Genomic DNA, 15426 nt, shown 5'->3' on the forward strand with positions numbered 1-15426 from the left:
CTATAAAGATGGCGTCAACCTTGTTGCCAACATTAAAGTTAAGGAAAATGTTATGCGTAAACTAAGATAACTGTGTTTGCGTATTAAAAGCGCACCTAAGCCCATGATGTATGTTAGATAGCAGATTCTTTGATTACAGAAAAATCACTGTGTGTTTATGAATATGTTTTAATATTTTGCATGACTGCGATGTTATTTAAATCAGTCTGTAGTTCGACAAAAACTGCTTATCTCCTCATTTATAAAGAGGAAGCATTTTAGCTAAATTCCATGAGGAAGGAACAGTGACAGATGATAAAGATTTGTTGAATATATGACCGTCAGGTATCTTGACGACCACAAAGAGTAGCGAACCAAGAATGCATTGTGTATCTCGTCCGGACCGGCGCATTTCTTGGTATCCAAGTTTAACACCAGGTTAATAATGCCTTTATTGATTAAGTCAATGTCACTGATTGCTTCAGAGCAAACTATAGTGGTGAGAAAAGGAATGAAGTTGTTATTGGGTAAAAATACAGTCGGAAAATACTTCTCTCGTACAAGGCGGTATCATAGCGTAGTTTCAATCTATTTAGACTCTTCTGCAATTTCTAACTTCTGAGCTGCGCACAGATGGCGCATAAGCCAAAAAAACATTGAATTTCATCTTTCACCCTTGCAACATGCAACATTTGTGTTTACCATTGTTCACGCGGGCTTGCAGGGACACCATCTGCGTTTCCATCTGTGTATTGATTATTTATCACAGCAGAGCGCTCCAGCCCTGCAACTGATACACGTCGCCCCCGAGCGCAGAAACTTTCCTTCTTTTTGAGGTATTGCTCCCGGCTCCTCCTTTCCTTTTTCCTCGAACATCGTTTTCACCGGATCTATTGTCAGGCTCACTTGCCTCGCACAACAGCAGTACATGTACGCTTACCTTATCAGTTTTATTTCATCAATAAATAAGAGCGCAACAATGCCGCTTCTCTCTGCTGTTTGACTGGTCGTGTCCTGAGCTCAGAACGCAAAGGCTTAGAAATCGACGAAGTTGGGCCCCACTTAAATATACAACAAAGGAAAAGCAGATGTCAGCCTTTAATCAGAATTGGTTCTCTAGACTGTGCTGTGCTATGCCTGACTTAGAGCAGAGTCCACGTGTAAATCTTATCGCTTGGATCTAGCGTCTGCGATCGCATTTATTCGTCTTCGTCTAGCTGTCGCCCTGACGAGTCATGAACGTATTCCCACTCGCCCTATTCCCACTACTTGTCCCTACTCTGCTTGCCTAGCTTAGCATTGTCTAGTTGTGTCCTCGCCTACCTTCCATTTCTCTACGGAGTTTTTTATCGTTTTTCAGTCTGCTTACTCTCTTCCTGAATATGTGAGGCCGTGGAACTGGCCCTTAACAAAAACAAAAAGGGGGGCAGGTCGTCGCTCCCCAAGGCCAGGCTCACTTGTAATCGAAGGCGACGCCGTACTCGGTCTTCGTGTGACGCGCCGCGGTGTTGATGAAGTGCTGCACTTCGGACGGGTACGGCCCGCCAAAGTCCTTGGCACGCGAGGCGGGCATCTGCTCCAGGAAGGTGTAGTCGCACACGCCGTCCTCTGGGAACCGAGAACTCGCCTTGATATCCGGCCCATACGTGCACGCCAGCGAGTACGGTGGGATGGGCCGCTCTGTACGCGCAAGGCACGAGCAGAGCAAGCACAAAGATGGAGGGCACATCACGTAGCATCAACGGGAATGCTCTAAGGAGCACTACAACGATTTATAGGAAACTATTGTCCTGGGCAATAACTAGATGCAATGTGCTTTTGATTGGAGTCATCGGTAATGAGATGGTATTGGATGCACGCCCTTCCGCACTTTGCGGTCGAAGCTCTGCCGACGTGAGGCGATGCTCGCGATGGGCCGATGAAAACTTAGATTTTTTTTATGTCGCTAAAAGGAGTACGCGAAGTACTGTTTCCATTTCCAGCCAATGTTCCAATTATTGACGAACGAAAATTGATTAGTGACTTACTTAAAACGTAAACTTCCTAAGGAAAGTCAACAATCGGTGATGACGGCAATTAAGCCGCGACAAACGTGCCGGATCCGTAAGCACTTTCAGGCCACAACAAATACTGACTTGCAGGAGGGCAGCCGGCAGTAAAGTGCTGTTTTCCGACATCTATTTTCAATGACACAAAATATATTTATTAATTCACCAAAATATACCTAATACCAGTGCTTTTCTTAAATGTACAAAACCTTACGTTGTCACTATGCGCCTTCAATGTAAACACAGATCCTGTCAACTAGTCAACTGTAGTAGGTAAGGTAATTCATGCCTACATTTTTGTTTTTCTCCATTCGGTCATTGCACGTTCAAACAAAATGTCTCAAGACAGGGTTTACTTTGAGAGGACGTGTAAGTTGTGTGCCGCGCACACGTGAATGTTCAGTTCCGGTGTTGATGACGACATTGTGTAAATACTAGACTGGCTCCGCGCATTAACAATTTATACAAGCGTTTCCCGGCCAACGAACAATGACACATTCGCTGGTTTTTTCAAAGCACCGCGCACGACCTTGGAGCACTTGGAAGGCGCTTTCCTCGTCTAGCTGCGAGAGCGACGGAAACTCATTTCAGGTCACGTGGTCCCTCCGTTTGCGCAGGGAGCAGCTGAACGTACGGCTAAGGCGGCCTTTCTCCAGCTTCAATGTCGAGAGGCAGCTGCATTTGCGACAAACCATTCGGAGTGCCGGTATAGGAACCAAACTACCGCACGCACCGAGTGCATTAACGGGCCGAAAGGCGCTCGTTTTTTTTTAAGTTGTAGAAAGATGTGATATATTGTGAAAGATGCGAAGTCTTCGAAATATCCGGTGTTTCAGCTAACACTTCTCTTTTTTTTTAATTGCATGTGGCAGATTGCACAATTCTAGGGCATGAGCTGGTCTGCTCGAAGAGATGGACATTACTTGAAGAAAAAATTGGAATGCAAGATCGCCTAATTAACAAAAAATTCAATAATCAAATTTTCAGCTACTCACCTCATGGAACATTTTGCAATTTAGAAATTCAATCCGGGGAGGCGGATCCGCTTGGAATGAATTCGCAGGATGACAACTGTTTAGAGATAATATTTCCCAAACGATGCGCTGAAATGCATTGGCGTTCCAGTTACTTTTGTGGTTCCATGCATAAAACGACGTTTTGGTAAGAAAGTAAGTGGAACGACAGGGCATTTTCACAGCCATTTTGACAGCGCATGTCTGGTAAATGGTGTAATCTACACATTTATTTTCAAGTCGATATGCCTTGCACTCTCGGTGGCTAGGATTTGTAAATTTCGATATACTCCGCAAGGTAATTGGTTAAAAACATAATTTGTTTTTGTCGATTAGTCGATTATGTCATTCATTTTTTTGTGCAAGTAATGTCCGCCTCTTCGAGTAGACCAACTCATAGACTATAATTGTGCCATCTGCCAGAGGCAAGTTCTAAAATAAAAATTCATGGGGTTTTACGTGCCAAAACCACTTTCTGATTATGAGGCACGCCGTAGGGGAGGACTCCGGAAATTTCGACCACCTGGAATTTTTTAACGTGCACATAAATCTAAGTACACGTGTGTTTTCGCCCCCATCGAAGTGCGGCCGCCGTGGCCGGGATTCCATCCCGCGAACTCGTGCTCAGCAGCCTAACACCATAGCCATTGAGTAACCACGGCGGGTTAAAATAAAAATGAAAATCGAAAGCGTTCATTGAAACATCCTGCATGTGTGTGAGGAGTGTCGCACGGTTTACATATATGTAATGCGTTAGTATTAGGAGTGTCAAAGGGAAAAAGCAATGTCTGTTAAATTTGGGAAGCCGGCATGAGAGCTGGAGAGGGGATGGGACAGCTTGGAAGAGTGCGCATGTATATATATATATATATATAATGATCTTCCAGTGACGATCTCCCACTCTGAATGGCTCGACCTTATAATCCTGCAAAGCGCGAATTATAGCCAATGAAATCCCCTGAGGCGGAACTTGCGCGGTTAGCGCGAAATTGACAAGGGGAAGGCAGGTGCGGTTGCCAGTAATTGTCAGCACAGTGTGCGGCACGGTAACACCACGTGTAACTGCTGGAATTGGTGCGACCACGTAATTACCGTCAGGTACAGCTGGTCAGTACAGCAAGTAGACGTGTGTCAGAGTGGGGCGGTAGGCGAATAAAATCCATGCAGCTCAAACAGCTTGGAGGCGGGTCCACAGGGTCGGCAAGAAGAGGCAAGTCAAGGCAAAGTGAGCCGGCCGAACAGTCAATCAGGGCAGAGTGATTGGCAAGGAAATCCAGACCGAGAATGAGTTCGTGAGGGCAATGCTCGATGACGGTGAAGAGAACGACGGTGTGTCTGTCAGCAATGGTGAGTCGGGCAGAGCACATGCCAACAATAGCGACAGTCCCTCCGTCGGCGACTTGTACAACTCGGCTCGGGGCGGGCGTCAGAACTTTCTTGAGCCGACGGCGAAGAGCAGCACTTATAATGGACACATGCGCCCCGGTGTCAATCGACGCGCCCACGGGAACATTGTCGACGAGAACGTCCAAAAGATTCTTGTTCGAGGGTAAGCAGAAGCGAGGATTTCGTGCCAATGTCGTCATTGCAGCTTCACCCACAGAAGCTGCACTGTCTAGTTTTCCGGTCGGGGGCGCAGCGAGGAGGTCGGAGAAGGAGCACGGCGTAACGGGGGCGAACGAGATTGACGACGGGAGGAAGAAGGCGAGCGGGAGTAATGGGGTCGTGTCAAAGGGATCGCAGGGTCAGATGATGGAGCGGGCATAGAAGGGGCGAAGGAAAAGGATGCGCTAGGGGGGCGAGGGTGGTAATCAGAAGAATAGCGCGTCGGAGAAGTCCAGCGGCTGCTGCACTGGCAAGCGACATGTCCAGTGCGTCGGCAGTTAAAACAGATCAGCTTGTCGTCCACGGTTCACCATTCGGAGGGGTTGCGCTGGCCGTAAGAGGAGTAAGAACAACGCGGTGGGGTTCCGAGCGTTTGGTTCCGAGCGTTTGGAACGAATGGATTGCAGGTCGACGTTAGACAACTCGTGACGGAAGACGGCCTTGATCAAGGAGATTGTCACCGGAGAATGATCAGGTGACGGGAATGAAGGGGCCGCCGGTTGTGCCGCTTCGACGTCACGATGAATGATGCGGGCCAAGTTGTCACATCGCGACGGCTGGTGGAAGAGGTCGTCACAGGATGACGTAGTAGCTGTGTTGGGAAGTCGGGTGATGTGCTGGGATACCCGGCGGCTTTTAGCATGCTCGAGACGGCGGCACTCCTTGAGGATGGTATCGATGCTGGTGACGTTCGTAAACACCAGCAAATTGAAGGCGTCGTCAGCGATGCCTTTGAGGACGTGATTAAACTTATCGTCCTCAGACATGGTCGAGTCAGCCTTGGCACAAAGGGCCAAGACGTCGAGAATGTACGACACGTAGGACTCGGTCGACGTCTGTACACGTGTGGCAAGGGCTTTCTTGGCATTGGCTTGGCGACCGAATTGATTGCCAAAAAGGTCGCGGAGCTTCTCTTCGAAGAGATTCCAGCTCGAGATCTCGTCTTCGTCAGTCTGGAACCATGCAAGTGGAGCTCCGTCGAGGTAGAAAAGAACGTTCGCAAGCATAATAGCCGCATCCAACCTGTGACTGGTGCTGACACGTTCGTATAGGTGGAGCCAGTGCCAATATCAGGACTGCCGACTTCGTTGAAAACACCAGGATCCCGAGGGGGGAAAACGGCGAAGTAGGTCGGGGCTGCAGGCGGAGACGGTTGCGTAGATGAAGTGCCGCCAGCAGAAGCCGAAGTTGCACTGTCGCCGTTTCGACCGCTGCGAAGCTCCATGATCTGTACTGGGAACGTCCACCTCCACCAAATTAATGTTATGTGCTATGCTATATATGCTATATACAATGCTATATACAATTTATCTACAGCGAGGTCTGCGGCACCAAAGAAAATATACACCACCTGCTTTGCCACTGTCTACGACATGCCCCAGAAAGACAAGAACTTGCTAACGCTCTCGAAAAACAGGAAAATCGGCCGCTTTCTGTGCATGTGCTGCTGGAACACCGCCCCCGTCGCTCGTCGTCCCATAAAGCGGTGAAGGCGCTTTTGTGCTTCTTGAGGACGACGGACTTGTGTGAATGTCTGTGACTATTAGTGCAATTTCTATTAGACCACACGCGTGAGCGAGCTCACCGCTAATGTCCTTCTTTCCTTCCCTCGTCTCTCTCCCTCTCATCTTTGTTTTCCCCTTTCCCATTCCCCCGGAGTAGGGTAGCCAACCGAACGTTATTATGGCTAACCTCTCTGCCTTCTGCTTTTGTCTTTCCTCCCTCCCCTACGTGTTTACATGTGCTTGTATCGGCGTGAATAGGTTTAAAGGCCGTTTTTTTCGTGGCTGCCCTACGATGTTCGACGGTTTTGAAAAGCATTTAGCATTGCACTGTCGTCTTTGCGCTGCAGTAAGACAGGTGGTCGAAGTTTCCGAAGTCCTCCACTACGGCGGGCCTCATAAACAGAAAGTGGTTTGGGCACGTAAAACCCCATAATTTTTTTTAAACATCAGTCAACGGCCGTGTCGAGCGCGCGATGTGTGATTGTCGCACCCTGCGCTCGCCACAATCATAGCACTTTTATTATGGCGTCGTTTTTCGAGAACATCACAAAAGAATCGTACGTTGGTTTAATTAAGTGAAGTCGCTGCAGCGAGACGTGAATACCGTGCTAAAAAAGTGACTGGTCACGGTTTGTCGTTCGCTCCGCAAACTATGTGTTACCACGAAACATGAACGGAGTGGTGTGAACATTACTCAAAGCAGTAGAAAAAAAAAAGAGCCTTAAGCGTGCATTCATGTCATACCGCGTCATACACTTTATTAGCTTGATGCAAGACAAGGGCCGCTATTAGCTGAAGTAAAACTAGCGAACGATATTAGCTCAAAAAGTAATTGCAACTTTGTCACATCGCTGTCGTGCGCGAAACAGTGCAAGTACGATAAAAATAATCTCGTCTGAAGGGACCTGATGAGCCTATACTAACGTACTGTCACAGTGGCCTAACTTGCCTAATTGAACTCATTAACTGTTTGCATTTCACAGCGAATAAAAAAAAGGAATACAAGCTGTAGAACGCGCATCAGTTGGTGGAGTAGAGTGCGCATTAACTTGCTACTTTACCTTTGTTTTACAGCAATACACACTCTTTTTCTATACAGTGCAAGATTGTCACAGAATGCACTATTAATAATTGACGCAACTATATTAACAGACTAGGCGGAATCCAAGCCGAACATACACAAAAAGCCCCGAGAAAGTGCTGATACAAAGACTGCGTTGTTGAGTGCCAGTCCCCCTTTGAACGAGAGTACGTGCTTCTTTCGCGTATATGGAAATGCTGTGCGGATTTCGTGCAAAAAAAAAAAAAAATTGTGGCGCTGGAGGGCAATATGGGACCAGCACAGTACAGTCAGCGGGTTTCATTACCTGAAAATCGGGCCGATTTGTTCACAGTGGAATGCCCACGCCCACACGTCAATGCGCGCCGTCGAAGGCCTATGCACACTAACGCGGCGACGGTGGTGCCACCTATAGTTCGATATCGCGGTAAAAATTTGATATTCTGGTGCTTTGTTAGAGTTCTCTCCTTGTATATTTTCCATTGAATTGTACTAGCACACTCCATCCCCCACCCTCATTCGGGAGTTACGTGACCTGTATTATAAGTTTATATATATAGATATATATATATATATATATATATATATCTGACGCACAGTCCTATTAAGGGCAGTTTAAAAATAGCGGTTCACGCACGCACAAAAATTATTGAACGTTACTTAAAGGCAAGACGAAGCATACATGTTGTCGTTGCTCTATACATATATCGATCATGACGGATTCCTTAGTGAATATGGGAGTTAACAATAAAATGTGGAAATATTTAATGATTGAACATTCGTCAGCGATATGCCAAATTTCGGGTATTTCGATATCCTTTGCATGATCATATCGACTGTAACGATAGCTCTTGCTGAATCGGCGGCGACAAAAACCACGTTGTTGTGACCAGCTGAAATCGCGCACCTGGGAAGATTAGCTTCGCAACAACTGTGCTGTCGTTAACATATATATATATATATATATATATATATATATATATATATATATATATATATATATATATATATATATATATATATATATATATATATATTGTTTGAAGTTATTGTTGATATTTTTTATTGAAGTTGTTTTTTCATCCACTTTAATATCCATTATTTATCATTACTTTATTTCATTTATTAAGCACATGCAATTTCCCCTATGTTGTACTTGGTGTCAGTGCTTGTTGGCTTCCCATTATATGACTAATAATTATCGGGACCCTCGGTTAACCCCCTTTCTTGTCGTTTATATATATATATATATATATATATATATATATATATATATATACATATATATATATATATATATATATATATATATATATATATATATATATATGTTAACGACAGCACAGTTGTTGCGAAGCTAATCTTCCCAGGTGCGCGATTTCAGCTGGTCACAACAACGTGGTTTTTGTCGCCGCCGATTCAGCAAGAGCTATCGTTACAGTCGATATGATCATGCAAAGGATATCGAAATACCCGAAATTTGGCATATCGCTGACGAATGTTCAATCATTAAATATTTCCACATTTTATTGTTAACTCCCATATTCACTAAGGAATCCGTCATGATCGATATATGTATAGAGCAACGACAACATGTATGCTTCGTCTTGCCTTTAAGTAACGTTCAATAATTTTTGTGCGTGCGTGAACCGCTATTTTTAAACTGCCCTTAATAGGACTGTGCGTCAGATACTCATCCTGATGAAGAAAAACAAATGGCGGAGGCGCTTTATTTCTTTTCCACTGATTGTGGTTCTTATAAATTTCACGAAAGTCAACGTAAAACAGAAGCACCCTAAGCTTACGCGTCGTTGTCGTTGTCGTCCTCTTTGTTGTCGTCTTCCTTGTTGTCGGCTTCCTTGTTGTCGGCTTCCTTGTTGTCGTCTTCCTTGTTGTCGGCTTCCTTGTTGTCGGCTTCCTTGTTGTCGTCTTCCTTGTTGTCGTTTTCTTTGTTGTCGTTGCCTTTGTTGCTGTGGTGGTCGTCGTTGTCGCTGCGTGAGAAAAAGATTTTGTGCACGTTTGTTTAATTATAAAACATTTCTGTAAAATAAACTAAGGTTTTGAAATGATTCCTAATTTTAAGTGCGCTGTATGCAAACACCATCACAACACAAACTCAGTAAGTTGTTTTATTTCTCACATACAGTCTTTTTTTCATTCTCCTCCCGACTTAGGCATGCTTTATGTAGGTGGTTTATACGGGGCGCCTTTAATTTTTGCTGCGTGTTTTGTTTCTTTCACTACTGTACTTTCATTATTTTGCAGGTTAGCAATCCGGAGGAAAAAAAAACACAACTACCCAAATCGCTCACATTTAAGCTTTAAGCACGACCGCATATGTTGAAACAATGCATATAATTTTTCTCGATTTCCAAGCTTCTTTTCCTGCCGCAGATGCATTAGTCGTCGCCTTTTAAGCAAACTTATAGACGTCTTACCCTGTTTCTTCTTTTTAATAGCTTTACCGCAGAGACCAGCCAGAACTTTTCTGAACAAAGCGTAATTATTACTATTAATAAAAGAGTCCTCGAATAAATCATATATTGTGCCAACATTCTAGGCCAGTTACAGGAAGCACACTAAGCTTCGTTTTCCTTTCGAACGATTTGTGTTGATTGATGAAAACATTGGCCTTAGCCGCTTTTACTTTATTACTGAAAATTAGTTCCTTGCTTCCTTTCAATGTGCATACCACTTGACGCACAGTACAAATGATAAAGCCTCCCTTTTTGTCTGTTCGGGGAAACGTGGAACTATCATGACCTATGCAATGGTACCACTTTTTGCTTACTATTTTTATCTTTATGCCTTGTTCTGTATACATCGATCTGAACCTTAGCTGTACATACATTGAAATAAAACATTTTCTATTAAAATTTTAATGGTGGACTCTCGTGCAGTGATAGTACGCGTGAGCGTAGATGGCGAGGGACGCGAGCACCTGAGGAGAAAGGGGCCTGGAGGAAAAGAGAATCGCAGCGTTTGCGCCCTTTTCCTTTGTGCTTCGACGCCGCCGTGCTCGCTGTGCATCTTCGATGCGCCTCTTCTTTGCACTTGGGTGCCTCGATGTCCTCCTCGCCCGCTGCTCCGTACAAAGTGCAGACAGCGGTGGCATCTACTACGGCGTTGAGCACGCGAATGGCGGACGTCGTTGCAGCCTTTGGCGAGCGCCATCTAGGACGCGTTGCCGGCGCTCGTGTGTATCCGCCATTCGCGTGCCCAATGCCGTAGTAGACGCTGCGATTGTCTCTGCCCTGCACGGAGCGGCAGGCGAGGAAGACATCGAGGCACTCTGCACGCGTATAGCGATATACGCCTGGAGGTGGAGAAGAGAATCGCCACGTTTGTGTCCTTTCCATTTGTGCTTCGATGCCGTGGTGCTCGGTGTGTATGCGCGCGGCGTCCTTACGCTTGCGCGGAACCTACATTCACGGAGTGAAACGTCACTATAACTTTATTATTTATTTGAGGCTTCCTCCTCCAAATGAATCATTTACACGCAAAGAATTAGAAACTTCTTCAGATCAAAAAAGAGATTAAAATTTGAGCACTTGCAAGGTCATGGCAAGAAGCCGTACACTTCACGAGTCTACACAGGCAGGTTACTAACTATTGGTTAGTCATCATCATTGCGACACTTTGCGTTACAAACACCATTCCTCTGAGCAAGCCGCGCCTCTGCCTGAACTTATGCCGGCGCACTACACAGAATGCGTGTGAGGTAGCGTGCAGGCAAACTTTCTTCAGCATCGGCCCACCCACGTCTGAGAGCAAGTCGTCTGCGTGGCGTGGGTCCACATCGCGCTACAATGGACGACACGTCACTCTCTTAGCCCGGGATGCAGCCGCAGTTTGTGTCAAGAAATACGCTCACGCAAAATTAAAAAAAAAGAGACTCGGATAGACCCGGGAAAATAACTCGACATAATAATAACAATGACCCAAATCCAGGAAGAAGATGTAGTATTATGGATGCGGCCGGCCCCAGGTACCAGGTACTTCAGCGAGAACTGTTACCAGGTTATAAAATACGATGAATTCAAAGATAAGGACATTTTCGTTCGCCAAAGTTCGCAGCAGTAACGGAAATCAGGAAGCGCGAGTAAGGCCCGCTGGCGAAGAATCACAAAATGTATTTTAATTAGACACTTTACATAGGCAGTCGCATAACACTTGTGTCATACCACCGCAAAATTACTGTTCATGACCTATTGCATGCCTGCTCGACATTAACCTGCTGAGACACCACACGGTCAAATACTGCTTCTAAAAACTTCACAGTGTTTGCAATGTAACAGTGCATTTCATGACCAATTATGGCTATTGCCACTTTGCAAGTTGAGATGTATAGCTGCCCTCAGTTTCCGGTACTAATTACTCAAAAAATGTTGCAGTGACGTCTCACTTCGCGAACGCGGGTTATGCGCAAACGTGTGCCCTCCGCCAACATGCTCCTTTTTTTTCAGAGATTATGGCACAACTTTGCTAAGATTGTGTAGCAAAGACGCATTAACTTTAGCAAGCCAGTATTTAGAGCGGTCGGCTTTAGGAATATTCACGGTTTCCAGTGCTTGGCGCGCTTTTTCAAGAGATTTGTCATAACAGTGCAATAACAGGGCAAGCGCACATTGCTGCAGACGTAAAGAAGAGGTGCCGCGTGCATGCACGGTGAGCACTGCGGCGTCGAAGCGAACAGAGAAAGGGCGCGAGCCTGGCGACTCTCTCCTCCACCTCCAGGCGCCTTCCTCCTCCGGTGCTCGCTTCCTTCGCGGCTTCAAACGTAAGCTCGCCGATTTCACAGACGGGCCATCTATGGCTACGCGTAAAAGCAGCTCTGTCGTAGTATTACTGATAACGATTTCGTGTTCGTGGAATCGCTACAGTATTTTACGTGCATCAGACTGCGCATAATTACGCCTTTTTCTGTCATCTAGCAACACCGGTGCCTTCTCATCTCCATCTTGAGTTATGCTCCAGTTCACTTTTCCAGGGGTCATTCACGTACAAGCTAAATCTGGGTGAACTTGTTGAGAGACTGCGCGCCGCACCAGGTCAAATCAAAATCATTTTCGATGTTCACATTTTTCTCGAGTGGAGAAATAGCTTTTCAGCTAAGTAGCAAACATAACACAAATTTCAAAATTCTCTAGCGTATCCAACAAAACGTACGTCCAGGTCAACAGTATCAAATGCACGCATCAATTCAAATACCAGTGAAAATACTGCCTCGTTCATATCTGACATAGAGCATTTTCTTATGTCTTCATTAAAACTGAGATTATAGAATGTCTTGCTTCATTGCCTTTATTCCATGTGCAGGAAATCACTGCTAATCTAAAACAAACATTTAAGATATACAGAGTGGCTCTCAAGGCGACTGCGGCAATCGCAGTAGGCTAATCATTTGTGACCGTTCACTTATCGCGCGGTATATATAAAAGCTTCTTCAGTCTCTCCTCTTTGTACCAAACGTGCGTGAAATGTTCCAGCCTGCCATTCTGTTTTGTCGGCAACGAGCGTATTAAATATTTGAACTAGTCGTGAAGGCTACGCATGACAATGTTGCTGATGCGACACACAGCGCGACAAAGTCATCAGCTGATTCAATAAAAGCAAAGCCTGCTTGCGCATTATTTCTCGGCTATATGTCGTTAAGATTCCTGCTAGCGTTCACCGTTGTACGCAGATCACGCTTCAACCTCGAAATCTGAGGCTGTTTTCGTTTTCTATGAACACATATGGATATGTATAAGCGATAATTCAGCGAGAAACTTATACTCACGCATTGTCTTCCTCGGCATCACTGAGAAAAAATTCAATTATTCAGAACATGCTAGTTCATTCCATACTTCCCTTATCCGAATTATGGCGGTCGCCCTTGTCTCGCTGTCGCCCAAATATGAATCATGACTGGGCAAATTTGCAAATATACCTCTTTTTCCGGAAATCATGACACAATTTCATTAAGATTGTGTAGGAATGATGCATCACCTTTTGCAAGCCAGTATTTAGAGTGGTACGCTTTAGGAAGATTCGCGGTACGCTTTTTCAACAGTTCTGGCACAAACTTTAGTAAACCTTAGATGTTCGGACCCAATACCGTGTGCTTGAAATTTTCTTAACTAGCGCTAAACCTTCAAGACTATCAGGCAGAAATTATATGATATCGTCACACGCAATACTGCTATTTTTACCACTGCCTAAAAATATTCATAAGAAAACGCCACGTTGAACGCTGTAATATATTTTGCCACACATCCTAAATCCCAATATATTTCCATACTGGCAGTTGAAATTTGGGTAAATATACATAAGTTCAGTTAGCGCTGGTTTCAATTCCAATCTAAATCATTACAGCGAGAGTTCATTTTGCCTTGCCTACATGTCTCAACGACTTCCCGACGGCTCTCTCCACGCGTTTACCCTCAGTCTGTGGCCAACATCGACACTCTTCCACTGACATGCTAACAGGAATACGACTGCCAAGCGTAAGTTAGAGCTTGCCTAGTGTACTATTCCATTTCTTTTTCTTTTCAACGCCAAATATTATGAACGTTTCTGCTCACCTGGCTTCTTCGATGTGGTGGCTCTCCTAGTACCTGAAACAGGTTTTCGTTTGTTTAAAGTAAAATTGTACTTGTTCGTCACACTCATGTTCGCAAAACATAAAACGTGGCTGCAGTAAAAGTTGAAAGCTTTTTGTAATCTAGAGCGATTCGTACGGACAAGCACCAAACCAGTTAGTCGGTGCGAATACACGAGGCGTTTCTACGAAGACAAGAAATGTCTAAAGATTGCTTGCGTCAGATAGCACAAATGTGGGCCTTGAGCTAGTATGCTTGAAGAGGCACACATTATTTACACGCTGTATCGAAATGCATAATAGACTAATGGACAAGAATTCACAAGTTAGCTTTTTATGTAATTCCTTACCACATACATTCTATTTTACAAATTGTAGCTGGCGAGACCGCAAGGCGTATCCACTTGAGAAGAATACTGTGGATGACACTGCTTTCGAGGTACGCGCTATGAAACTGGCAGTAAAAATGCACTTTGTAAATGGCGTTGGCAAAACCGCCATATTGGAACAAAATGGCCTTTTGCACTAAAGTATCTGGACTGCCCATGTATTTCTTCGCAATGTTTGTGATTTAATATTTCAAAACTGCTGCCATGCTGAGAATTCGAAGTGGATCTGCCTTACGAACATTGTAAATTTGTCAGATCTGTAAATTAAGATATCTGCCCAAGGCAATGAGTTAAAAATAACTAAACCAGTGAATGTTTGGTAATTGATCGATTGTGCGTTGCAATTTCTCCTGTAAATTATGTCTGCCTGTTTGACCGATACAGCTCAAGGATTATAATTGTGTTATTTGGCAGAGGTGATATTTTTTTTTTTGAAGTCTTTGCGCAGACACACAGCACAAGCGGAGAGGTTGCGCCATCTTAGCTCAGACGTGCTTTGTGGGGAAGTGTGCGTGGCGTTATGCATACGTGCCGGCACAAACACTGCTTCCCAAAGGTAACCAGCACACGGACGGCCACGAACAGCGCAGGGCAAGCGAGAAAGTGTTAGCGATCTTGACCGAGTTGTCAAACATGGTGGCCATATCATCGCGCTCCAGGCTTTACGTCAGAAGAAAGCCAACCTTCGCAGTATCTGACAGTGATAGCGCACTTCCAACAATTTTAAATATGTTTAGTAATGATATATTCGCTAAGAAGCATTCTAAACAGTATAGAAAAGTAGTGTGGTTCCTAACCTATCAAGTAATGGAAATACCAATTCAAGATGAATTGCTATATCTACAAGCAAAAAGTTTAGGAGGAATTCAATTTTATAACAAAGCATATGCTTTGTCATTTTTCCAGTTTCAGCTTTCCTAGATTTCATTGCACAAATTATATTTTCTATACGAAGAACTCATACCTCAACATTCTCGGTGCTGTATATTCTTTGCGTAAAATGTAAGACGTACTTTTTTTGGTTTGGCAGTAAGCTTTGCCCGTGCGTATTTTTTTGGTTTCGTATACTCCCAAAATACGATGGTGCCGCGAAAACTATTATCACATGCGAGCGCAACAAATCATTGTGATCCAACGCTGAAAACTGTTTGCCTCCCTGACAGTATACACAGATTTCAGCGATGAAGAAAGTGCGAAGTTTGTAGGATGCGCGTGTAAACGACACGATATAGGCGCTAAGTTGT

The 15426-nt window shown here is 44.7% G+C and overlaps 1 protein-coding gene across 2 annotated transcripts in view; it reads right to left on the reverse strand.

Annotated features, from left to right (window-relative positions):
• Positions 1-15426, reverse strand: part of LOC139061336 (uncharacterized) — a 115702-nt gene that overhangs the window by 38983 nt on the left and 61293 nt on the right. The window contains exons 8-11 of one of the 2 annotated variants that reach the window (XM_070541231.1): positions 13777-13809; positions 12993-13013; positions 9016-9201; positions 1437-1659 (exon numbers count right to left, since the gene is read on the reverse strand). In XM_070541231.1, coding sequence (XP_070397332.1) covers positions 1437-1659; positions 9016-9201; positions 12993-13013; positions 13777-13809 — 463 coding nt within the window. The remainder of the gene's footprint in view (positions 1-1436; positions 1660-9015; positions 9202-12992; positions 13014-13776; positions 13810-15426) is intronic. The other variant, XM_070541232.1, reaches the window with a different exon arrangement.

The sequence above is a fragment of the Dermacentor albipictus genome, chromosome 6, assembly GCF_038994185.2.
Source record: "Dermacentor albipictus isolate Rhodes 1998 colony chromosome 6, USDA_Dalb.pri_finalv2, whole genome shotgun sequence".
Lineage (NCBI taxonomy): Eukaryota > Metazoa > Arthropoda > Arachnida > Ixodida > Ixodidae > Dermacentor > Dermacentor albipictus.